General features: G+C 33.5%; 3 protein-coding genes across 4 annotated transcripts in view; 1 reads left to right on the forward strand and 2 right to left on the reverse strand.

Moving 5' to 3' along the window:
* Positions 1-2,193: 2,193 nt before the first annotated feature.
* Positions 2,194-8,382, reverse strand: LOC111000773. The gene is made up of 3 exons (XM_022270337.2): positions 8,271-8,382; positions 2,665-5,064; positions 2,194-2,313 (listed from the first exon to the last, which is right to left on the reverse strand). Exon 2 carries the CDS (start codon positions 4,903-4,905, stop codon positions 2,665-2,667), a length of 2,241 nt encoding a protein of 746 aa, XP_022126029.2. The 5' UTR covers positions 4,906-5,064; positions 8,271-8,382; the 3' UTR covers positions 2,194-2,313.
* Positions 8,383-8,537: 155 nt separating this feature from the next.
* LOC111000775 (zinc finger protein 62 homolog) lies at positions 8,538-11,589 on the forward strand. The gene has a single exon (XM_022270340.2). It carries the CDS (start codon positions 8,852-8,854, stop codon positions 11,414-11,416), a length of 2,565 nt encoding a protein of 854 aa, XP_022126032.2. The 5' UTR covers positions 8,538-8,851; the 3' UTR covers positions 11,417-11,589.
* A 97-nt stretch (positions 11,590-11,686) lies between these two features.
* Positions 11,687-24,698, reverse strand: part of LOC111000774 (nuclear pore complex protein Nup98-Nup96) — a 57,736-nt gene continuing 44,724 nt past the window's right edge. For both annotated transcript variants that reach the window (XM_045633077.1, XM_045633076.1), the window contains exons 38-48: positions 22,774-22,896; positions 22,198-22,372; positions 21,307-21,472; positions 20,054-20,175; positions 18,921-19,049; positions 17,703-17,850; positions 16,720-16,822; positions 15,930-16,051; positions 15,282-15,409; positions 14,299-14,446; positions 11,687-12,936 (exon numbers count right to left, since the gene is read on the reverse strand). In XM_045633077.1, the coding sequence (XP_045489033.1) occupies positions 12,841-12,936; positions 14,299-14,446; positions 15,282-15,409; positions 15,930-16,051; positions 16,720-16,822; positions 17,703-17,850; positions 18,921-19,049; positions 20,054-20,175; positions 21,307-21,472; positions 22,198-22,372; positions 22,774-22,896 (1,460 nt within the window). In that variant the 3' untranslated portion in view covers positions 11,687-12,840. The remainder of the gene's footprint in view (positions 12,937-14,298; positions 14,447-15,281; positions 15,410-15,929; positions 16,052-16,719; positions 16,823-17,702; positions 17,851-18,920; positions 19,050-20,053; positions 20,176-21,306; positions 21,473-22,197; positions 22,373-22,773; positions 22,897-24,698) is intronic.

Genomic DNA, 24,698 nt, shown 5'->3' on the forward strand with positions numbered 1-24,698 from the left:
TTAATTTAAATCGTAAATTCGATTTTTTAAATTAAGCCATCTGATTGGTCAACATTCTGGCCAATCACATTGCGCTTCCGATTGGGCGGAAGCAGGACGTTTATATCGCCCAAACAAAATATACTTTCGTGATAGCTACTTAATCTAAGTGTCTGGTAATATTAATTTGCTTTATTTATAAATTATTTTTACACAAGTGACTCACGCCCGAACTCAATAACCTATCTCAATCCATTTGTACCATCTGAGATAGACATCTTAATCCAAATCTTGTAAAAAGGGTGCCATTAACCAATTGACGGATTGTAATAGCCATCTGTCGATACAAGCTATCCATGGACACACCATATTTGTATGAAAATGACAGTTCAACTGTGCCAATATGCTATCTTAAATTTTCCTTGTGGATATATTATTGGGTTTAAGCGTCAGTGGTTACGCGTCTGGGCATCAAAGAGATTCCATAATGAACATTGATCTTACGTGCAATCCAATCAATATTTGACGAAGACGGACTTGAGTTTTTTCAATTAGTGGTAGCGCAATCGTAGTTACCATCACGCCAAGGACTATATTTTTTTTTACACCGAGCTGCAGACCTTTGGCCACAATCCCATCTGTCATTTGGCCTATTGAAGAACACTCCTATCCCTTATCCGATGTAATGTTCGTTTGATGTAAAATTTATTTTTCTTTATTGTTTTGTTTCCTTACCTTTGTCTGTGGCTATACCTACGCTCTGCGTAAAGCTAAAAAAAACATTCCTACCCAAGAAAAGCCTGTTTAACTTTAGCTCAAATTAAAGTAATTAAAAAATCAGTTATATTAAGTATACGGTAGATATAAGTATTGCATTATTTTAATTCTAGAGATGCGCTGGCCGCTGATCATAACCAGTATCGGATTAAGCTAGCGCGAGACCTCTAGCAAACTTTATCAAAGGGCCCTTCCCAAGAGGAGTTATCTAAAAAAACAATGAACAGTCGCTTTTGTCATTTTCTTATAGAACTGGACTTCATCTGATGTTAAGTGCCAACGGACACTCTCAATGAGTGCTCGCGATTGCGCTGCCGGCCTGTAATGAATTCGTACGCTGTTTTCTTGAATAAACCTAAGTCGAATTGGTTCGGAAATTGATGAGGTGTGCGGCATAAACTGCCTTAAAAAGGCTATGTTTGCGATAAATACTTATATAAATATTCTAAGTATATGAACACAGAGTACAAATTGTTCATGCTTAAGGATCTAATATTTTAATTATAAAAAAACATATTTACATTGTTGGAACTAAATTAAAAATATAACTTTGCTGTTTCTATTTCACCAAGTATTAATGCAACTAATGGTTTTTTCGCCTTTTTTTTCCGAGTTTCTGTTGTAATCTGGATAGACTTTTTCTACATTTGAACGATTAGTTAGTTATCCGAAATATTAAGAAGCATCAGATTGCAACTGGAAGCTTTCTGAAATTGATTTGTATGTTAATAAAATAAAGTACCGCATGAATAGTGTCGGAGAGATTAAGAAATTAAAAAAAGTAATTCACCTCAGTAATTTGACAGCTACATCTATTCTTGCAGTCAAAAAATCATTTAACAAAGGCTCTCGAGTTAAATATTTAAATCAAGAAAAACGCCATCTACTGTTATGGTTATACGTATAGCACAAACACTTACAAATAGTAATTTAATCTTTGAAAACGCATATACAACCTAGTTTAAGAAGGTCAATAGATGGCACGAATCATAATTTTAAATGTTTTTTTTATTTACAGGGCCAATATTCTAATTTTAAGGGCGAATTTTTTTCAGAAAAAAACCATGTAATTTTAGATAATAACCTACAGTAATCCCCAGATTATATTTAATATGTTTTATTTTTGTAGTAGTGAAATTCATATCGATTTGTCAAGTTCATAATTGGTTTTGCGTATCTAAACACCTGTTTCAATTGTGCTGTTGTAAAATGAAACTAGATAACACTACTCGTGTTCCTAGTTTTTAAATATTATTTCTCCAAAATACGGTTTTCTTATAATTACTGGTGGGATTGGTGTACTTGCTAATGTTTTCGACTTTGATCAGTACAAAGTAATAAATCATAGTACAAAATCATTACAACCGCAGTTATTTTTTAGATTATTAATTTATACAAGATATGAGTATATAGTATGTTAAAATAAAAGGCCATAGATAAATTATAAAATTATTATTTCATTATTAAAATCTTCATTTGTGTAAAACATAATATCCACCAATGTATAAAATGGTGTATGATTCATCGGGTACAGTTGTACATAACATACATACATATCTGAAACAAAGGAGAACTGCATTTAGTATACAAATGTTAGAATCTGTTGATTTGTCTGTAAAATATAATATTGAAAAAAAACATAATATTAACTGAAATGATCTTAAGATTTATGCAGGTAATCAATAAATTTCAAATTATGTACTTCATTATAGTTTTTAAAAATCAACAAATAATACAACCAAAAAAATATATTCAAGTATTTGTATGCTTTTTATATAAGGTTAGAAAATATATGAACTTCAGAATTTCTAAAAATGTGCTCCGAATAAATTTTAGCAGTTAAGTAGAGAGGCCACACCCTAGTTTTCAGAACTCTCTATCTATCTAAAAAGAAAATTCTCAACTTACTCATTCAATTGCAGACGTTTCCAAACTAACACAGCTGGCCTCCATATTCTCCTTATGCCGTGGCGAGGCCACATGGCGCTTGGCATTCTCTCCTTCATCAATAACACAAGCACAGACACCGCACTTCAAGATTCCAAACACATTATACACATACTTGTTACGGGACAACATATTGATATTATGCTTTAATTCCAAATAAAATCTGAACACATTCTCTGAATTTAATTTCTGCTGGAAGTGCTCAGCGTACACCAGATGGTTAAGTAGAGAACGGATAGAATTCGAATTAGTTCCACAAACGGTGCAGACAAACTGGGATCCTTCAGTATGCAATATGTAATTACCATTCATGTAAACACTTATTATATCACCTTTATTTGATTTGACTCTGTTCTCGGCAATGGCTGATTGGTGGTTTATGTCAGATAGTATATGTTTCACAGCATCAGATGTATCAGGGAATGATTGATCACAGATTGCACACTTGTTGTTGTATATCTCGTTGGATTCCAGAAGTTTTAAGTCTTCCTCTGGGTATAAAGCAGAGCGAATGAGCTTTGAAATTGTTTCAATATGCATAGAGCTATCAAAGTGTTCAACAATGGCAGAGAATGATGGTAAAGCCACATAAACAGGACAAATGGTGCAGACAAAGAAATTTCCAAAACTGGCATAGTATTCTGCAGGCCGGCAGTGATTTTTGTAAAGCATAGCTAGTTTGTGGGGTGCTGCATTTCTCAAATGTTTCTTTTGGCGTATATGATTGAAAAGCACCTGCCGAGGACCTTTAAGTAGCATTTCACAACAGGAACAGTAGTTGGAGACCTTTCCCGATGGCTTAATAAAGTTCTCTATTACCACATGGTCTCGATTATGTAATGGTTTGCCAACACTGGCTAGGAATTTAGACCAATCAAGACTTTTTGGACCCCACTCATCCTGCCCTGCCTCAGAATTGGCATTCCTCCTGTATATTTTATCAGAAAGTTTCCCAAGATGAGTCTCATCTAAAATGTGTAAGACAATTTCATTAGAATCAATTGAAGTCTTGCAGAGGCTGCAATAAAATCCGTTTCTATCTTGATGTACGCTGTGTTCATTCAAGAATTTTCTATTTATGTCCTTCATGTTTTCAATGGTTGATTCTTGCACACAAAAAGGTATGTGTTTGTCACCTTGTAGGATGCATGTCAAGTTGTGAATATGGGTGTCGCTAAATATATGATTTAAAACACTGTCATACCTAAATCTCAATGTATAATACTCACAAGCCATACAAAAAAATGCAAGTTTCCCTGTACGGTCGTCAACTAATGTAAGTAATTTGTGATTATTAAGTAATTTCACTATAAGATTCTCTATAGGCCCGTAGTAACGGTACTTCTTAGCTTGGTTCTTAAATGTTCTTTCAGGCACTTCGGTTTCATCATTCTCAAACGATTTATTTGCATCAGATGAGAAATTTTGGTTAACATTATCCTTGATACTCATAATTATAGGCGCAACGGAACTTGTCTGTCCGGAGAAGTCAGTCATATTTATCTCCTGACACAACTTGTCATAGATACCTTGGTAAAATTTCACAGCAGCATCAATACTAGCTTCAGAATTGTCAGGAAGAAGTCTGACCAAGGACGCTTCAAGCTTTCCTGAGAACATTTTATCCAACCTTTCAGAAGGTTTAACCAATTTCATTAAACTATCGATGTTTTGCGTTGGGGTTTCGCACTCAAGAGCAGACAGCCGCCTAGACATATTTGGCAGGATCACTGGCTCAGCGACATCAATACTCTCTCTTTTGAGTTTAGGCTGATGCACTTCCAAGTTAAAGTGGCGTTGAAGCGACTCCATTAATGGTTCTTCATCATTAACTTCAATTTCAATGTTACAGTCAGCACAAATATGGACTGGCTTGGCATTTTCAACGCTCAATTCAGCTTTCAATAACTCAGGAACTTCGCTGACTGGCAAGCTGTTGAATCTCTGCCTTTGAAGACTGCTCTTCTTTTCCGTAGTGAAGATATACTCAACTTCAACGCCTTCACGAGTCGTCAAGAATATCTTTCTGTGTGTGTCATCGAGATTTTTAAGATAACGCAGAACAACTTTGTTTTCCTGCGTCTTAGGATCATGGATGACTTTACGGAAGTGATTCGCTAGTCGCTTCACATCGTCGACTTTTCTAAATGAAAGTACCGTCAATTCGGATACCCCTCTTCTGATTTCTTCTACATCAGTCATGATTTATAATGCCAAAAACCCTATGGAATTGGAAGAAAAGACGTATCTTGGATAGCCAAGATTTAAGTCAGATGGTGTGCCCGTACGGATAGATGTAGCGCTGTGCCGAGAAAGTTGTTGTAATTTTGACTGATTTGAACTATCACCGCATATCAAGATCTGTAAAGAAAAGATTGAATTTAGTACAAAATCAGTTTAAACATTTGCTGGTGATAAAATACACAAAGCGAGTGTATTTTAGTAAAATAAATCTGTCTAAATCTTACATTCATCGTCGAGATTTCAATGTTTAATAATAAACATTATTAAATATTATTTATAATTCTACGTATTGATGATGACGATGAAGATAACAGAAATGGGTCTTGTTTTTATTATAAAAGATTTAGTTTCATGTGTCATACATAAACAATCATGTAAATACTTCGTTAAGTAAATTAATAATAATTTGTATTTGAAAACACACATCCATACATAAATACTTAGTGCACTAAGACTTGTGATTGATCATTAGTTGTAACACTAAACCTACTTTTTCGCAAAAAAACTATTTTAAAAATATTCCATGTACCACTATTTGTTATCTACCTATAACACGGGAACTCCATAGTGAGGGTAGTCAAGATTTATTATGTAAATAAAACAAAATAATAATTACAATATTTAACTTATTAGTACCAGGCCAGACCCCTAGTCTGAAAAATGCAAGTAGTAAAGCTACAATATACAAATTACTAGCTGCTCCCGCGAACTAAGTTTCTCCTTAATGCCTAGTCTGGCTTTTAGTACACACCAACATGAAACATTTTGCTACGCTACCCAATTTTACTAGACACACCTCAAAGTCCTTAGTATCAAATAAAAAATAGGGTTTAATTGTAGAGGGTGGAAATTAAGGGTTGTATGTATTTTTATATGTTGTATCATAAAAAAATAAAAACAAAAAATTTCGTCCCAAATATTAAAAAAATTCTTGAGGTAGACGCCCCATATCGCTTAGGGGTATGCAAAACAGATAGCTGCCGATTCTCCGACCTACTGAATCTGCATATAAAATTTGATACAATCAGCCAAGCCGTTTCGGAGGAGTATGCTAACTAATATCATGACACGAGATTTTATATATAAGGTAAAGGAAATTATTTTTTTATTTATTATAATACATTCTTTCACTGTTAGAATGAAATAATTATACAGAATCATTTATAGGCTATAGATTTCCAAAATATATAGTCTTGCCATGAGTAGACGAAGCAGGTTGTAATAATTATGATTTGTGCTTTATGTCATTACATGTATTAAATATAATAACATATCTTTTGCTATTTCATTACAATCTAATGTTTTAATACAAATATAATCAATAACATGCAGAGGTTACCATATCAATATTGAAATAGTTTTAATCAACAAATTAATAGGCAAACACTTTTAGCAAATTAGTATTTTGAAATAACGCAGGCCAATTAAAATGTGTAGGTAGTTCTTAAAATAGTCTAAATCTCTTATAATGAAAGTACTACTCATATTTGGTCGTAAAAACCAATAGTCATAACAGTTGATGACTCTCTCATTAAGTACCTACTGGAGTGTCATGAAGCACTGGAGGCTTTAACACTAACCAATAGGGTTACCTTGCAGTGGATAAAAGGACACAGTGGCTCTCTCGGCAATGATGCTGCCGACGAACTTGCGAGAAGAGGCTCCGGAATGACGCCGGATGGCCCGTATCCGCTCCTTCCCTTGCCCTTCTCGCTAGTTCGAACGTGGATTATCCGGAAATCCGTCGAAATCCAGAATCAACGATGGTCGCATAGTTCAGACTGCAGGCAGTCCAAAATGGCTCTGCCAGCGGTGAACCCACAACTAACTAAGCGACTTCTAAACCTAAACAGAACCGATCTCAAAACAATGATAGGGACAATAACGGGCCATTGTCTCCTTAATAAACATCTATTTGTCCTAGGCGCGACAGACAGCCCCTTGTGCAGAGGCTGTTTCAGTGCAGAGGAATCAGTCACCCACGTAGTCCTGGAATGCGAGGCTGTGGCTAAACAACGTAAAGAAATCCTCGGAACAGTGAGGTCGCTCCGAGAAGCCTGTGAAGTGCCCAGGAGACTTCTGTGCTTCTGGAAGGAGCTGGGCTGGCTTAAGTAGCCAGGGCTTTACGCAAAACGGACCAATTTCGAGTCTAGTTGCGGAAACTGAGCCCACCTACCTTACCTTACCTTAGTACCTAATGCAAAGGGATTCAGCAGGGCAGCATATACCTAGGATTTTAGTCAATTTAACTGCGATGTTGGTTTAAACGATGTTATTGTGTCCAGGGATCCTCAAGCAATAAGTGTTCCAATAAACTAGACTCAAATATTCAAGATGTACCTTTACAGTAATTATACTTTTTTGTATTTAAATTGTGAAACACCTACAGGTTTTTTGAAGGTCAGCATCCACCCATGGACACTTAATATAATTATTTAATTTGTATTGGAAATTAAATCAATTATAAATCATTATTTAAAATATTAGAATTACTATTTATCATATATATGTATATTTAAAAATATATTTTTTTTAAAGTAGTGTATCTAAATAAAGATTATTATAATACAGGGTGGATAACAAAATTATTTCTATTATGCTACACAGCATATTATGTACATACATGGTCCAAACATAAAAAAATCTGACTCACTTATGAATTATGTTGGAAGCCAATTATAAACATGTTTATATAAACACAATATTAAGCAGCAAAGCTTTATAAATAGGTAGGTTAATAAGAGGACACATTAAAGAAAGTTTTATGCATATTTCATATTTCTTAAAATTCCTGACATGGGAAGCATAGTTAATTGTCGAATTAATTTCTTTTATAAAATATGAAGTTGAATTAAAACAACCTTAATTTTAAACTATCTAATAATCTTTAGTATTAATTATTGTTCGTCGTTAATAAGAATATTAAAGTTTCTTCTACACGAATATATTACTACGCTTTATAGTAATAGTTTTATATTTATCCAGTATTTACATTTTACATCTGAGATGTCACTAATGTAAGAAATAGATAAACAATACGTCACAAATACGCAATCTTGTTTGGTTTCATATAACCCTAAACCTATATTATTAAGTCGGTCCGAGACATTGTATTTTTGATGATTAACTAAGCAACCGTAAATATAACGATATTTTAAACAGATGTTGTACAGTAAAACAAATAAAAGAAAAATAATAAAAAAAAAATATAAGAAATGTTGTACGTTGAGGTTAGAATGATGTTGCATTTACCCGAGAAGTGAACAAAGACTTGTTTTTTAAATATTAATACGAATTACAGAATTAAAAGTACTGAATATTACCTGAAAGTCTTGATTTTGTGCATGGCAGCAAGAACCGCCTATAAAAATTGTACGGGCATTTGGTGACAGCTTTGTGGTGACATGATAAAAAAATTCGATTCATGATTTGATAGGTCATCGGTAATAGACAATAGATTTTTATTTCATAGACTAGATTTAGAAGAGGATTAAAGATTAAAAATATGAATCATTGAATGCTTTTGGCTTTTAGATGTTAGTATAATATTATAAAAAAAGGGATTTCTTGCCTCTGTGATTTAAGCTCATGCGACATGGCTATGCTCCAAAGTACTGAACATTTTCCAAATAAGTTATGACTTAAAGGTCTAGGTTATCAGGTCATAAAATTTAAAAAAAAAGACATGGCTATGAAATAAGCTGTGGAGTGTGGTTAGAAACAGGAAAACTATATTTTAAGAATATTGTTAAATTAAAGCCATTAAAAAAAAGAAAAAAAAAAGAATATTGTTAGTAAATCAGTAAATTCGTTAATATTTTCTCTAATATTCTATGTAAGTACCTTGTTGTTAAAATTAAAAATAAATTCATAAATTTAAAGTTTTATTAAGACAAACTTAATTATGGAGGTCGAGGAGGATGATGAGAAAAGTAAAGTAGAGTTTCCGGATTCAGATGATAACAAATCATCAATGGAAATATCTTATTTAGACTATAATGAATTGCAATATACAACTGACGCTGATACAGTGTGTGATATGTGTTCTGCTGAATTTCTAGATGCTTCTGATTTGCAGACTCATTTGAGAGAAGTTCATTTCAAAGGTGAGCAGTCTAAATGTTATTGTACCTTCTGTTTGAAAATCTTCTCAGACGTTGAAGAATTCATGCTCCACGTTCGTAACGAACATTTGCTGCATTTAAAGTGGTGTGTCCACTGTTACCGACTCTTTCCTAATCTTGAAACAAAAATGGCCCATGAAAATAAACACAAGTATCGCCCAAAGCATTCAATATTTTGTTCCCAATGCAATAAGTGTTTTGCTTATGATTTTGATATTTCTCAACATGAATACGAAGAACATGAAAACAGTGAGGGTGTTATGATTAATCATGGATTTTCTCTTTTATCTTCTCTGCTAAATATGAATGTCAAGTCATTTTTTGGAACATTACCAAAAAATTATATTTGTATTTGTAAAACTAAATGCCAAAGCATGCACAGCTATATTGACCACCTTAAGAGAAGCTCATGTAAATCGTATACATGCGATTTATGCTGTAAAGTGTATGTTAGAAAAACACGCCTCATCAAACATATAAATATGCATACGTCAAAAAAAAAGAATCATTCATATTGTTTAAAATGCAATAAACTTTTTACCTTTAAAGCTTTAAGAGAGCATAAAAAAACTTGTTTCTTGATTAAATGTGTGGACTGCAGTCTTGATTTTGAGACTGTTCAAGAACTAGCTAATCACAAGAGTCAAGCCCACCAGGAGACTGTAACTTTAACACGCTGCAAATTATGTGATAGGCAATTTGTGGGAGATGTTACACTTACAAATCATGTTAGAAAAGTTCATCAACACAATTTACATCTCTATAAATATCTGTGTGTTCATTGTGACCGTGTTTTTAACCATCCTAAACTTTTATTTGGTCATTTCTTCTCAAGTCATAAAGAATTATCACCCTATACATGTAAAATTTGTAACACTCAGTTTAGAATTCGTAAAAAATTTACTTTACATGTACGAAAAGAGCATAAAAATGTGGGATTTGTAGAATTTGATGAGAAGTTCAATGTGTATTTTGTTGAGAAAAAGTCTGAGAACCCATTTATTCCTCAGAGCATTTATTATGAAAATTTGAAAGATGAAACAAATGAACCAATTCAAGCTAAAATTAAGAAAAAGACTTTAAACGGTAGACGAAAAATAATTACATTACAAGAAATACAGTCAAATTCAGATTCAGATTCCGATGCTCCATTATTAAAAATTAGCAAGAAGAAAAAATCTTTGAGAAGGCGGAAGAAACACAAGTTTATGTGCAAACTGTGTAACAAGAATTGTTTCACTTTACAAAATTTTAGACATCACATGAATCTGCATGTAAAAATACAACCAATACATTGTATAAAGTGTGATCAATCATTTAAATCTGAAAAGACTCTTAAAAAACATTTAAAAGAATACCATAAAAACTCAAAGTTGATAGAGACATTACAAAAAATTAAAGAGAGAAAGAAGACAGTTGCCACAGAAAGTCCAATTCAACCAAATCATGATTTCATGAAAACCCTGAAAAAAGTTGATCCGGCTCAATCACCACCGGCAACATTGCATATGATTAAATCTAACAAAAACTTATCTGTTCAAAACTTCTTTGAAACCTTTAAACCTGATCAGACCGAGAAGGTAAGAATTAAAAGTTCAGTGACGATGAAGCTGACTACAGAAAGAAAAAAAATGAATATTGTTCTTAAAAAGTGTAACTATGCACCCCTGACATTTGAAGGTCTTAAACTGCCTCAAAAATTTGTTGGTACTGCCGAGGAAATACCAACTGTTACTATAAAAATTGTAGAAGGTGAAACACAACATGCAACTTTGAACTATGGAGAGCGAGTTTATAAGCAAGCAGATGTCTTGACTCTGGAAGCTGACCATGCTTATTGTGAAGAGTTTATTTACCCAGATAATGATGATAATCAATCCAATGAGGATTATGTTGGTGAAGAGAAAACTAACATTCCAGAAGTGGCAGAAGAAATAATGTTATCTACTGAAGAGTTTCAGCCTTTGCAACAGAAATTCAGCATCCCAGATATGCCAGAAGCAATCAAATCATTTAGAATAGGAACATTACAAGCGGAAGCACCCTTTTACAAGATTATAAAACTTGAAGATATTGTTCAAACAGAACCAAAGCAAAAAACTCCAGAGAAGAAAGTTGTAAAATTATCAGATGGAGTACAATTGGTTACAGTGAATCCACTAGCACATCTCATTAAAGAAGGAGATATTCATAAAAAGAAACCTAATAAAAATTACTATAAACCTATAGAAAGAGACATAAAAGAAGCAATAAAGAAAGCTATGGCAGTAAGAACTGTAAATAAACCGAGGAAAAAAGTTAAGTCAAAAGCAAGTACAAAAGTTAAATCTACTAAAATAAGTTAACGGTAAAGTAACTTGAAAGAATATTCAAAATCAGCACTTGCAAGTTTTCAGTTGTTGTAGTAGTAAGTAGTTGTGTATGGTAGTTATACTATTATAATGTGTATTGTAAATAGAAAAATGTATTTTATTCATGTATAATCTAAATTTATTAATAAAGTCTATATTATTTAAAATTGTTTGGCTAATATATATTCAGTAAAAAAGAATAGGGGGGCGTCCATAAATTACGTGAGTGACTAATCTAGGTGTTGTTAAAGGTAAAAACTGAAATATTCCGAAAATATTTATTACAAATCAAAAATTATCCTTAATATAACAAAGTATCATAACTCTAATTAGAAAACTTGCGCATTACAATATATAAATCCGTTGCTAAATACCATTTTTTAATTACAAAAAGCGGGTCTAAACTAACGTTAATTTTGATTACAAACAAAACAGTGAAACTTGCAGAAATGTGTCTGCCCTGATACAGGGCAAGTAATTATACCTTATAGATATAAAACAAACGCACTTCTGCATACAATTATTTCCTATAAATTTGTTTCCTAAGACTTGAATGCCATATTGAGCTTTAAGCTCTATACAAATACTAGGTGAATGTTTCAAGGCTACAAAACTAAAAATTTTATAATAACCTTGCCGCAGCCAGAACAAAATCCCTTCCCTGTGAAGTGTTAGAAGAAAATCCTCGTATGATGCACTGTAGTCGACACTATTATTAGTCTCTGCATAGATGATGAAAGTAACATAGTTTAAATTAATAGGGAAAGTTTAAAAAGAAATGATCAAGAACAGACTAGTCTTATAATAGTGTTTTCAAGAGATTTAATATATAAATGGACAATTTAAATGAAATTTAACTCCTTTAAGTATATATCAATATTTTTATTTATCTTCTTATTTCACTTGAATATAAATGTTTATTTAGAATCATGAATATTTTTGCTAATTTGTATCGCCATAGTGCCTGAATTATAATAATCCCAACAGGATAATAGTTATCAAAACATACTGAAGAACATTAAAGACATTAAAAGAAATCATTTTAAATCCTTAAACATCCTTTGTAAACATACTATAAACCTCAATTAGTTAACTAATGTTTTTCTCATTTAGTGATAAGAAAAAAACATTCAACTTGAATCTTAAATGATATATGTACAATTATTTCTATTTAATTATAAAAACCTATTACAATCTACATAAATGCGTTAAAAGGAACGATCAAACCCAATATTTTTTATACGCATCGTTATTGACTAATGACGAATCGTTATTCTAACGATTGTTTATCAGAAAAATCATAAAATTCATTTGAACGCATTTTTACAATGATTATTTCCTACCAAATGTTAGGAAAAATTTAACATAAAAAAAAATATGACAATAACACAGGAATTTTTTTACATGCAATTTTTTTTCTAGCTACGTTCACCTTTTCTATGAGAAGAGAGGGGGGAGCTCTGTGTTGATTCCAAACAGAATTCCGAAGCTTGGTCTGATAGATCTGACGTAATCTGTAATGGAATTATCATTTAAAATCTTCTAAATATAATACTTTATCGGAGCAGGGAACGGCTTAAATCACTACATAGTATAAAACAAAGTCGCTTTCTCTGTCCCTATGTCCCTTTGTATGCTTAAATCTTTGAAACTACGCAACGGATTTTGATGCGCTTTTTTTAAATAGATAGAGTGATTCAAAAGAAAGGTTTATTTGTATAATAACATCCATTAAATAGTGGAGAAGTACTGTTATTTTTGAGGTTTCTAATGTGATGTCGTATATAGCATTTTTTCCGCTTACATTGCAAACGCAGGCTGAACCCTACGAGTTTTATCAAAATAATGTACTAAGTATTGTACACATTGAAAAGGTCTACAGAAAAGTCCGTGATGGTATATGTCTATATTTGGCGTATATTAAACTGAGTTGTCGAACAATTAATGTCACTGAGTGTCAATAAGTGCACGCTTACGATACTTAGCTACCTGCGCATGCGCATACTATACTGATTGCTTGTTGTTTTTCTATAAAGATAATATTTTGTTTCGTATCGCAATACGCACAACGAAGAAATTATTTCTAACGTGTTTTTGAAAAAGAAAAACCTTATTTACAGACAGAGAAAAATAATTCCCAATACTTAACATAATTTAGCAAATACCTCCACAATTCTTACGCCCATCACTAAACCTCTTCGTGAGGCCTGTAAGTGCGAACGAGACAGACAGATAAATATGATTGAAGCCGAAATGTTCGATCTAATTAATATTTATAGGTAATTAAAATTGGCATTCGCAGTAAATTACTCCCGATCAATATTTTTAACATTTTCATATTATTTTAAAATTTAAATTAACCAGCTTTAAGTATACAGTTTGTTCATCAAAGCCCACCAATCAGGGACAATCTACTGAAAACGTAGTGGGGCAATGACGTCACGTACGCGCGTAATGCGCTCGTTAACGCCGTCTCATTTGTACCAACTTCAATGTGGTGCCAGACGTCATTCATTCAGAATGGATGGGTCTGGCACTGCAGGCGATATGGAGGGTTCAGGAGGATCTTTTAGTGGATCGGGTTTCACCCCTCTGATTAGTGGAGGGATTTTTTTTTATAGAACAGGGGGCAAACGGGCAGGAGGCTCACCTGATGTTAAGTGATACCGCCGCCCATGGACACTGATAAGAGTTAACTCTTATTGTTAACTTATACAATGATAAGAGTTAACCATCCCCACAGTCCCCGCGATAGCGACTGCAGGCCTGCATTTGTGCATTTTAACCTCCTTTATAAAAATAAAAATAAAATGTACCAACTACCTACCGCCGACAAGTATATCTCTTGAAAAATGTCTATAATATCTTGTAAATACCTTATACTGCGCATGCGCAGCGCAATCTGGCGGCAAGTCCAAGTCCTGCAGCAAGGCGGCCAGGTGCGCGGACACCTGTCCCCCGGCCAGGGCCAGTTGCACCAACCTCGCCCCCATCTCCGCCCGAGCGGCCAACGCTCGTGGTGATCTATTATATTAAAAGGATTATTTATTCAAACTCAAAATATCTTCATTCATATAGGTAAGTACACTTATGAACGTCAAAAAATAAGTTTACTTATAAATTTACTACCAGTTCGCAAGACAAGGGTGTATAGCGGACAAGAAAAACTGGCAAGAAACTTTTCACTACTCTCAATATCACTTGAATCACACATTTGGTATAAGATAACATAAATTAAGGAGGCAACTAACAGCAGTACCGCTAACAAGCGATCTCTGCCAGGCAATGCTACGAAGGGAAAATAAATCTACACTAATATTATAACGAGGAAAACTTTGTTTGTTTGATTGTAATGAATAGGCTCAAAAACTACTGGACCGATTTTAAAAATTCTTTCACAATTCGAAAGCTACATTACCCACGAGTAATATTGGCTATATTTAATTTTAAACAAAATAGGGTTCCGTAAGATATTAGGGTTTTTCGGACAATAGGTGTAAAAAAATCAATCGAAAAAGTTACTTATTTTGCGTACCCTGCCTAAACTATTAAAGATAGAACCACAAAATGTTCTAAGTAATTGTAGATCTTATAAATATCTACAAAAAAGTCCGCGACACACTATACCTATCTATGTCGAGTGAAGCACAATAACCATAAATGATAAACAAAACGTTTGCCAGTTCAGCTAGTGCTAAATAAAATGAAATATATTAACCATAGCCACAAAGGACATGAGTCAGGCGCAGAAGGCTGATTCGTTAATTTAGAAAACATACATACATACCCAAATCTGTGGCAAAGACAAATTGTTAAAACACTCCTTTATTAATCGACAAAAATAAAAAGAAAAACTCACTTGCTCCTGAATAGGGTAAGCGCCCTGCAAGCGGCGGCCAATCGCGGGGTAAGGGCCTCCAACCGACACGCGACACTCGACCTATCTTCCGCCTCTTGCCCTTCCGCGGCCGACACCAGCCCTCGTATCTATCAAAATAATTAATACATAAAATTAAAAAAAAAATTGTTTTTCTCTTGTCTTTTTTATAATAATTTAATAATAAGAGCAAGGTGTAGTCTAAAATTAAAATAAATTATATAATACATTAATTTTTATTTATGTTGTATTTAATTTTTAATTAAAAAAACTACTATGTTACTAGTTACCTCACAACAACATAAAAAATAATGTAATTTGACTTAAAAAAACCTTTTTGTTAGAAATATGAAGTCATAGACACTACATATTGATGTCTTCTGTAGTGTAGTACATCACTTTGCTCTTTTGTCAATGATTTCCGCATCGTACGCGATTTAGCAATTTTATTCGTATTTTTCACATAGGGTTTTACGTTATTTCATACAGCGCCCTAAGCTTTTGGAACATATTCTATAGTCTATGTTCATCAGAAGTTAAATGTAGGATTCTAATGATGAAATAATTTTCAAAATCAATTCTGTAGTTTTTGAAACAAATTTCCTTTTTATAATAGTGATATTTAAATACCTCGTCACAAACATAGATGTAATGGTACAGAGCCTCTCCTCCACTTTCCCATCCGCTGACCTCGTTGCGACGCGCGGCTTCGCTCAACTTCTCAATTATCGGCTGGACGCTTTTTACATTATCTAAAAAATAGCAAAAACAAACTGAAATATACTAAAAAAAAGTTATTGAAATGTTAAAAATGTCATCTTGGAAATTTCTTAATATTCTAATGATAACAGCGGGACCTTACAGGCCGAAGGCATAGAGTATATCTATTATATATATATTTATGCATAATATGTGACAGGTGGTAATATGGCGCAGTCACATTGCCACAGGGTTCGCACGTACGTGTACGCTCAAGTAGTGGTACACTCTTCTTTCTGTGTTGTCACATTAAAAATTGTATTTTGTGTTTGTTTTTACCAATGTATCAGTGTACCACTACTTGAGCGTACACGTACGTGCGAACCCTGTGGCAATGTGACTGCGCCGTACTTAGAGGCAAACATGACATTCATTTAGAGCACATACAAATATCAATCGAAACAATTCTTAAACAAAACAAACATTACAAAAAACTAAACAAAACTCGATTTTAAAGTGTGAGGGGAGCAACGATGGATATGGATATTATTCTTGAAGGATTTATTGACCCTATGTCCAATTGGTTCGGAAACACTTCAGTGGGCAGCTGGTTAAGCTGTCGGAATTCTGAAAGATAGTTGAGTTTAACTCTCAACATTACATATTTGAATTATCCGTTATATGTTAATGAATGTTACAAAGTATTTTGTTAAAAACTTACCGGATAATACAACTTCGGGCAGCAATTGTTCAACGAGTACAGAATGCGCCGCGTTCCACGCCCCTGCGCCGACCAGGCATTCTGCTTCTAATTGGGGACGGTGCTGGAAATATTTTTTTTAAATGAATTCTTTTCCAACACTGGAATAATCGATAAAGTAGGCTCTATACTAAAATGTCCTTCCTTGTTGTGAGATCTGGGCTACAGATTTCACATAGCATTTTTCACGGGCTTTGTGCGCGCTGAATCAAGAAATTCCGTAACGAAAATAAACCTAACACACGATGACGTCATATAGGTGCGGCCAATACACGTTCGCGCGGGACAGAATGCAAGCTGCATCTCACATGGGTGTGGCGTGACTGGTGACGTAGCGCAGGTGCGTCAGAGTGGGACAGAACGCATACTGCGTATTCACATCTCTCTGACGAGATAACTACTTACTTTACGTAAACGCTAAACTACTTACTTGACTTAATACGCGTTAGAGTGAGATAGACTATACATGCGTGTATGAGTCTAGTAGAGTTTTTCTCTTATGTTACATTATATTAAGTCCAGGAGATGACGTGACTCGCCTAAAAAGATGGCAAATACTAGACCTAGACCAGAGAAACTAATCTAAAATCTAGTTTCTACAACACAAACGGTGCCCTTCAAAGGAATCGCACCCAACCCAAATTAACCTCAGAGAATATCTGATTATGGCTGATAGCCGATTGCAGATGAACGTGAAGGGAAAAAAAAAATTTATCATTAGAAAATCGCGGTGGTTTGCAAAAATGTAAACATAGCTGTCTTGTATTCCGTGCGTATGCGTGCGTGCACGTTGGATGCCCATATGCTTAACTCTTCATATATTATTTTTTAATCGTTTAAACATTAAATTAATTATTAAAAACTTGATGGTTATATCATCTACATATAGGTAGTCATGTTTATATACATTAAATAAATATTTATAGAGATTACAGTTAACAAACCTCGTATTTCGCCCTATGAGCCCTAGCAAGCAGCAAACACTTCTGTGGAACTCCCAACTTCTCCACAAACTCAAGACGAGCCTTCACTGAGGAATCAGCCTCCGCTGGTGCGTGGCGGCCTATTAGCTCTTCGATAAGATGAGCACGGCTAGAATATAAAGCATTTTTATTATCAATTTCTTTTTATCAGACTTAAAAAACTAATTACACATAAATTGTAAATAAAAAATACAAAACACCAAACACAAGGCTTACATTAGTATTATGAATGTATGTAGCTTTGTATCTCCTAAACGAATCGTTAATGTAGTTTTTAGCTTAGAATTATTATCGAGATGTTTCTTAATAATTTATTATATATTTATCTTTTCGGTAAATTCATAGTTACCAATTTTGTTTGTTATTTATTTTAAATATATTTGACGGATGCGAAATCAGCTACATCACCACCAAGGGTAATATAATATGATTTTTAATTCTGTAGAATTCTGACATTTCATAAGTGTTGCTACTAATACAGTTCTCAAAGAAAGATAATATATAGGATAGGAATTTGACCCATTTGAGGGAAATTATTTAATTTTATAACTTTATGTTATTTAATTAACATAACTTTTACACATTTAAAGAAAACACTTTTTTACGGATTATAGTTATGTATTATTGTAGTTATGTATTGTGTCACCGTGACCACGCACGCTGTAAAGCACGCGAAACTTCGGTTTAAATTTAAAATTATGTCTTAATAATTATAAGTTTAAATACAATAATACATAACTATAATCCGTAAAAAAGTGTTTTCTTTAAACTTTATGTTATCTTAGCGGGCATCGCAGTATATGAATTTAGTAAACATTTAAAAAAAGATGTTATTCTAACTTGTCCGTTTCTTACTGAATGTAATGTAAACTATTATAACTCTATAAACTCAATTACCACTCACAGTTAAACCACATTTAATGTGGAGCACTTAATAAAATAGTTACATTCACTAACAAATAAAATATATGTTTAAAGTCAGATGTTCAGACTCGTATTGAAATTGCAAAATGTGCCCGGCCAAAAAAGTTTATAATCTCTGACATGTCAAAAAATGATATCTGTCAGAATTCCACGGAATTAAAAATCACGAGTATAGAAAATATTAATGTATAACGAAAGATTACTGTTAATATAATAAAAATAACTTAACCCTATAATAAATACATTATCACATACATTTTATCATCTGGATGGTAGAAAAGCACCTGGACGGCTAAATGCCATTCGCCATATCCCTCCAGCTGTTCCGCCAATCCCACGATCGATCTAATTGTCGGTTTGCCGAACCAACAACCCAGGAGAAAGCTGGAAAATATCACATATGTAACACTTGCAGGCCGCAATTTCCCCGTACTAGACTATGTAAAGTTAGTAAATCTTTTTTGGGAAAAGGGATAGTCTTCTTTAATAAAATCCCAGAGGCTCTTTTATCTCTGCATTTTAATAAATTTAAGAATTGTATTAAAGAAAAGCTGTGTAAAAAGGCTTACTATAAAGTTATTGATTATCTAGTTGATAAAAGGGCCTGGGACTAGTGCTGGACAGGCTGCCTCTAATTAATTTGATATATTTGTTTTAAATATTGTTTGATGATTTGCTTTTTTAAAAGAGTACCGAGAGTTTTTTACGCCGGATTTTTCTCTCGGCCTACACCCTCTGTCTTTGCCAATGAGTAGGGATGCCTACAAGTTCGAATTGATTGACGTGGAATAAGTGATACCTAGATGATCTTATGTTCGATCGAAATAGGTATTCTATGCCCGTTGCCGTTGCAACAAAAAATTAAATGTTGATTTTAAACTATTTTTAACAAGAAAATAAACATCACAAATTATCTCAATACCCGAGATGATCCAACCAAAATGAAATGATCAAGAATTGGATTAAGGTTTCTTCAATATGACCTGACAATTCTTTGCGAGATTTCTGGCTGCGAGTAAAACATCGCCAATCACATACCAATCAGTATCTATCTAGAAATTAGTTAAATATACGTAAACAAAGTTTGTTTTTTTAAAGGCAAGATTATTTAGACTAGGATATATCCGATACGGATATAAATATATCGGCGATATTTTAATTACTGATACAACGATTTTTTTTTTATAGAACCGGGGTCAAACGGGCAGGAGGCTCACCTAATGTTAAGTGATACCACCGCCCATGGACACTCAATGCCAGAGGGCTCGCGAATGCGTTGCCGACCTTTTAAGAATTGGTACGATGACGATTATATTTGAGCAATTTCGTAAAAAGAGAATTTTTTCTCTTAAAAAAACAAAAGACCACAACATATCGGTATGTCTTACCTCAGACTGTAGTCAATGGGATGAGGCGTGTACGCAGCGGGTTGGAAACACGGCCGTGTGTTGAACGCACGCGCGCGTATCAACTCGTAACGAAGGTCCAGGATTCGACGCGATGTGCCATTCTGAAATACAATTCGATAAATGTTTAAACAAGACTTCATTAATTATATTACAATATGTAATATTATAAATCTTATATATAAAATTCTTGTGTCACGGTGTTAGTAACCGAACTCCTCCGAAACGGCTCGACAGATTCTCATGAAATTTTGTGTGCGTATTGGGTAGGTCTGAGAATCGAACAACATCTATTTTTCATCCCCCTAAATGTTAAGGGTGGTCCACCCCTACATTACATATCTACTCTACAATCATCCTTATGTTTTTTTTGTTAATTATAAACTTTAATTTTTTGGCACAAAAACATGGCAAAACAACGTTTGCCGGGTCAGCTAGTATATAATAAAAAACGTAAATAATCCTACATATATACAATAATGCAATGTCAAACCAAAATTTGGTACTAGTGGTAAGTTCAAATAATAAAAATAAAAACTAACATTTTCCAAAATATGTGCCATACAAAAATTTTATGAATCAAATGTTTATTTATTTCGTACTGTAACTTGTGGACAACAGATACCAACAGAGTTTTATATTATGTATATATCTTTAAAAATTACTTTATTTGTCTCAAAAAACATTACATTAAGTGTGTCATTTTAAACTATTTAATATAATAATTAAGTAGTAGTAGTACGCGTAAAATATTATTGCGTAAATTATATATATACTAGCGATCCGCCCCGGCTTCGCACGGGTGCAATGCTGATACTAAATACAATACAGAAAATCTGTGAACGTTGTATATAAAAATGTGGGTTATCCATAAGAGATAGATATATACCATCACGGACTTTTCTGTAGACCTTTTCAATGTGTCATTATTTAGATAAAACTCGTAGGGTTCAGCCTGCGTTTACAATATAAGCGAAAAAAATGTAATTATTTACGACATCACATTAGAAACCTCAAAAATAACAGTACTTCTCCACTATTTAATGGATGTTATTATACATATAAACCTTCCTCTTGAATCACTATCTATTAAAAAAAACCGCATCAAAATCCGTTGCGTAGTTTCAAAGATTTAAGCATACAAAGGGACATAGGGACAGAGAAAGCGACTTTGTTTTATACTATGTAGTGATTTAACAAAATATATATTTTTTTGTATGTTCGTCAGTATTTACCGAGTCAATGGAAACCATGTACTCCTGCTGATAATCGGGTGTCGGCAGACGCATGTTGACACTCTCCTCTGGCACAGTGGTGAGATCCACGTTCGACTCCCGGCTGCACAGTTCTTCGTACGTACGCACTATCTGCTCTAGTGTTGGTATTTGAGGGCAGAGATATCTGAAAGATTACGAATTTATAAAACATATAATTTTGAGATTCCTTAAAATAAGAGTTTTTCTCTATCTCTTTTTTAACAAGAGAGTGAAAACCATCTGTCCACTTTGAAACTCATCTTTGTTTGTAATTTCCTTATAATCCAATTCAAGTATTGGATATACTTTTGTATATATTAACAATATTTTAACAAAAGATACTAAATAAAATAATAAACAAACAAAAGGCAATTTAAAATCCAATACAGAAATATATGGACCCATAACTCAAAAACTACTGAAACAATTTTGATGAATCTTACTATGTTCCCAAAGCTGAAGGAGACATAGTTTCCCAGATATATGTAAATGCCAGCGTTAAAGGTACCCACCCTGCTACAGGGACCAAACATTTTTATTATCTTTTAATTATTTTTATTGTTACTATGTAAAAAAGAAATTATTAATAATATATTTGAATGTAAGAAGATTTATTTAATTAACAATCAAGTATACAGAATTTACAATTTTCTTAACCTACAAAGTTATAATAGAAATAATTATAAATAATAAAAATAAAAACAAATTTAAAAATAAACAGCGATCAAACTTTGAATGTTATATTTAGGTTCTAATAAACAATACAATTCTAACTAAAGAAATCCTAAAACACTTGATATATTTTCCAATACCAAAAAATCACATACAAAAAAACCTCCTTTTTAAAAGTCGGATATAAAGTTGCCTTACCTAGCACAAACATTGAGCACCCTCAACCAGTCCAAAGCTTCAAGTTCCGCGGTAGGGCTTCGCCCCGCGAGCAGAGACAGTATCGCCCTTTTGTGGCTCGAGATGAGGGAATCAGCGCCACATTCCTTCCAGATGTTCAGCTGACGCGATAACAGAGTCTTGAAGTATGGGTCACCTATAAAATTAATTATTTTAGAGAATAATTTTTATGTCTATGTCTATAAACAAAAGAGAATTGATAATTTTTTTTTCAGCCACACATAATGGCGTGCTAAGTTTTCTTAAAACTTAGAAAAATCTTTAAAACAACTAACATAATACATAAAAATATACCTAATAACTAACCTTAAAATTAATTAAAAAATATTATTAAAAGTAGTCCCTTTAGGCAAGGTTCCGAAGATACTGGCAGCGTTCCCCCTTTGAATAGCTAGACTAATTCTTTGTCCGAGGATTCTATTATATTTAATATCTGAAGTTTGTCAATATTTTTATTTCTTTCCAGAAATTATCGAATTACGAGTATATATAATAAGTAAGTGAAGAAAGGTAATAAAACAAATTGCTTTAACTCACCATAAGCCTGAGAGATCAGTATTGCCATATTAAAATCACGATTTTCCCGGCAAAGCTTGCAGGCTTCCAGGATTCTACCGCCCAATAATAGCGTCCAGACTCGGGCGCTGTGACCATCTTTTTCTAAAAATCACATTATAAATGAATTTTATATATTTATAATATATAAAGGAACATATACGTAACTTTCTCTTATAAAAACGTAAAAAAGTATTCAGGAAAATAGAAGTTATACGATAACGACAACCCAACCCCACCGAAATGAGAAATAAATATTTTTATCCCATTTTAAATAACTTATTAATCAAAACTACACTTGTTATACAAATCAGCGCCATCTAGAGGAAGGTACTGACAACAAATTGACAAAAGGGATTCATTCATTCATTCATTTTATTTTTAATGGCGACTTCTGTGTCAATCACAATTCCGCCAATGTCACGTTCTAAGCATTATCACGGTGAGGATAGATTTGATGGATTGAATGAAATCTAAGCAGAGTTACCCAAAACAAAAATGACTTCACAAAAAAAGACAACACACAAAGTTTACATCAATCACAGATATATAATAATATATACAAGAGGTTAACATAATACTACAAGTTATGGGACAAAAGGGATTAAAGGCTATATCTAAAGCTCCTTTCATTCTGCAGCGTGTCGCCGGTACGCGAGTACGGTGCGTACGCGCCCCGCGCAATTTGTTGTTGTTGTGTGCGTACGCGTTTTATGTACAATCATGGCGGCAATTGATACAGAGCAACTCATAAGAGAAGTTCAGAAAAGGCCTGCTATTTGGGACTTACGAAACCTGCTCGGTGGGAATAAGGGGGCGTCCATAAATTACGTGAGGTGTTTAAGGGGGGAAGGGGGTCGAGTCAAATCTCATCTAATCTTACGTTGGAGAGAGGGGGGGTCTCGGCAAATATCACGCAATTTTTTTTAAAAGCACGAAGCAAATTTGTTTTTCTCTTTTTACAATAACAATCCAACGCGTTTACGTAAGAAACTCACATTTTGAAAAATCTCACGTGAGATTGAATAAAATCTCACGTGAGATTGAATAAAATCTCACGTGAGATTGAATAAAATCTCACGAAATCTCATCAGGGGGGAGGGAGGGGCAGAAAATTAAAAAAAATCAAATCACGACATCAAAAATCACGTAATTTATGGACGCCCCCTAATGAAAACACTCTGTTGTTGATGTTGACGACCATGGTGTCTAACTAACTCTGCGCTGTCATTCTTCTAAATGTGTTTTTCTAAATGTTGGATTTGATAACTGGTCTTGTTATTCAATAGATCAAATAAATAAAATATAAGATGACATTTGCATGCTTATTCATATGTGGCGGATTTTTGTAATTTATGTAACTTATGGTAAGACTAATTCTAGCAAATAAATGATTTGAATTTGAATTTTGAATGAAATTGTGTTTTAATTTTTCATACACCACTCAACAAACGCACCAAAGTTATAGGATGCATGAACAATTTTCCTTTCCAGCTGGCATGGCGTTTTTGATTGTTATGATAAAGTGCAGAAATCAAAATAACTGTTTTTTTTATTAATTGTATCCATGACTGATAAAACTACGTGACTGTATACGTCCAGACCGGTTGAACACACACGCAAAACTGTGAAATGCCAACTCGACCCGTAACGCCTTTGAGTCAAAGAAGTTACTATATTATCAAAAAAGTTTTAAAATAGTATATTTCATTACAAGTGCGGAAAGCCTGTCATTGCAACGAGTTCCGACGAATGTCTACCCGAGCCGAGGCGCAGCCGAAGGTGAGGGTTGACAGTCGGAACAAGTTGCAATGACGGTTCCGCACGTGTAATGAACGACTATTTTTAATACAGTTGCGAAAAAATTAAGCAATTTAATTAAACTATTTGCTTTTTTCTATTCTCTC

This window comes from Pieris rapae, chromosome 22 (assembly GCF_905147795.1).
Source record: "Pieris rapae chromosome 22, ilPieRapa1.1, whole genome shotgun sequence".
NCBI lineage: Eukaryota > Metazoa > Arthropoda > Insecta > Lepidoptera > Pieridae > Pieris > Pieris rapae.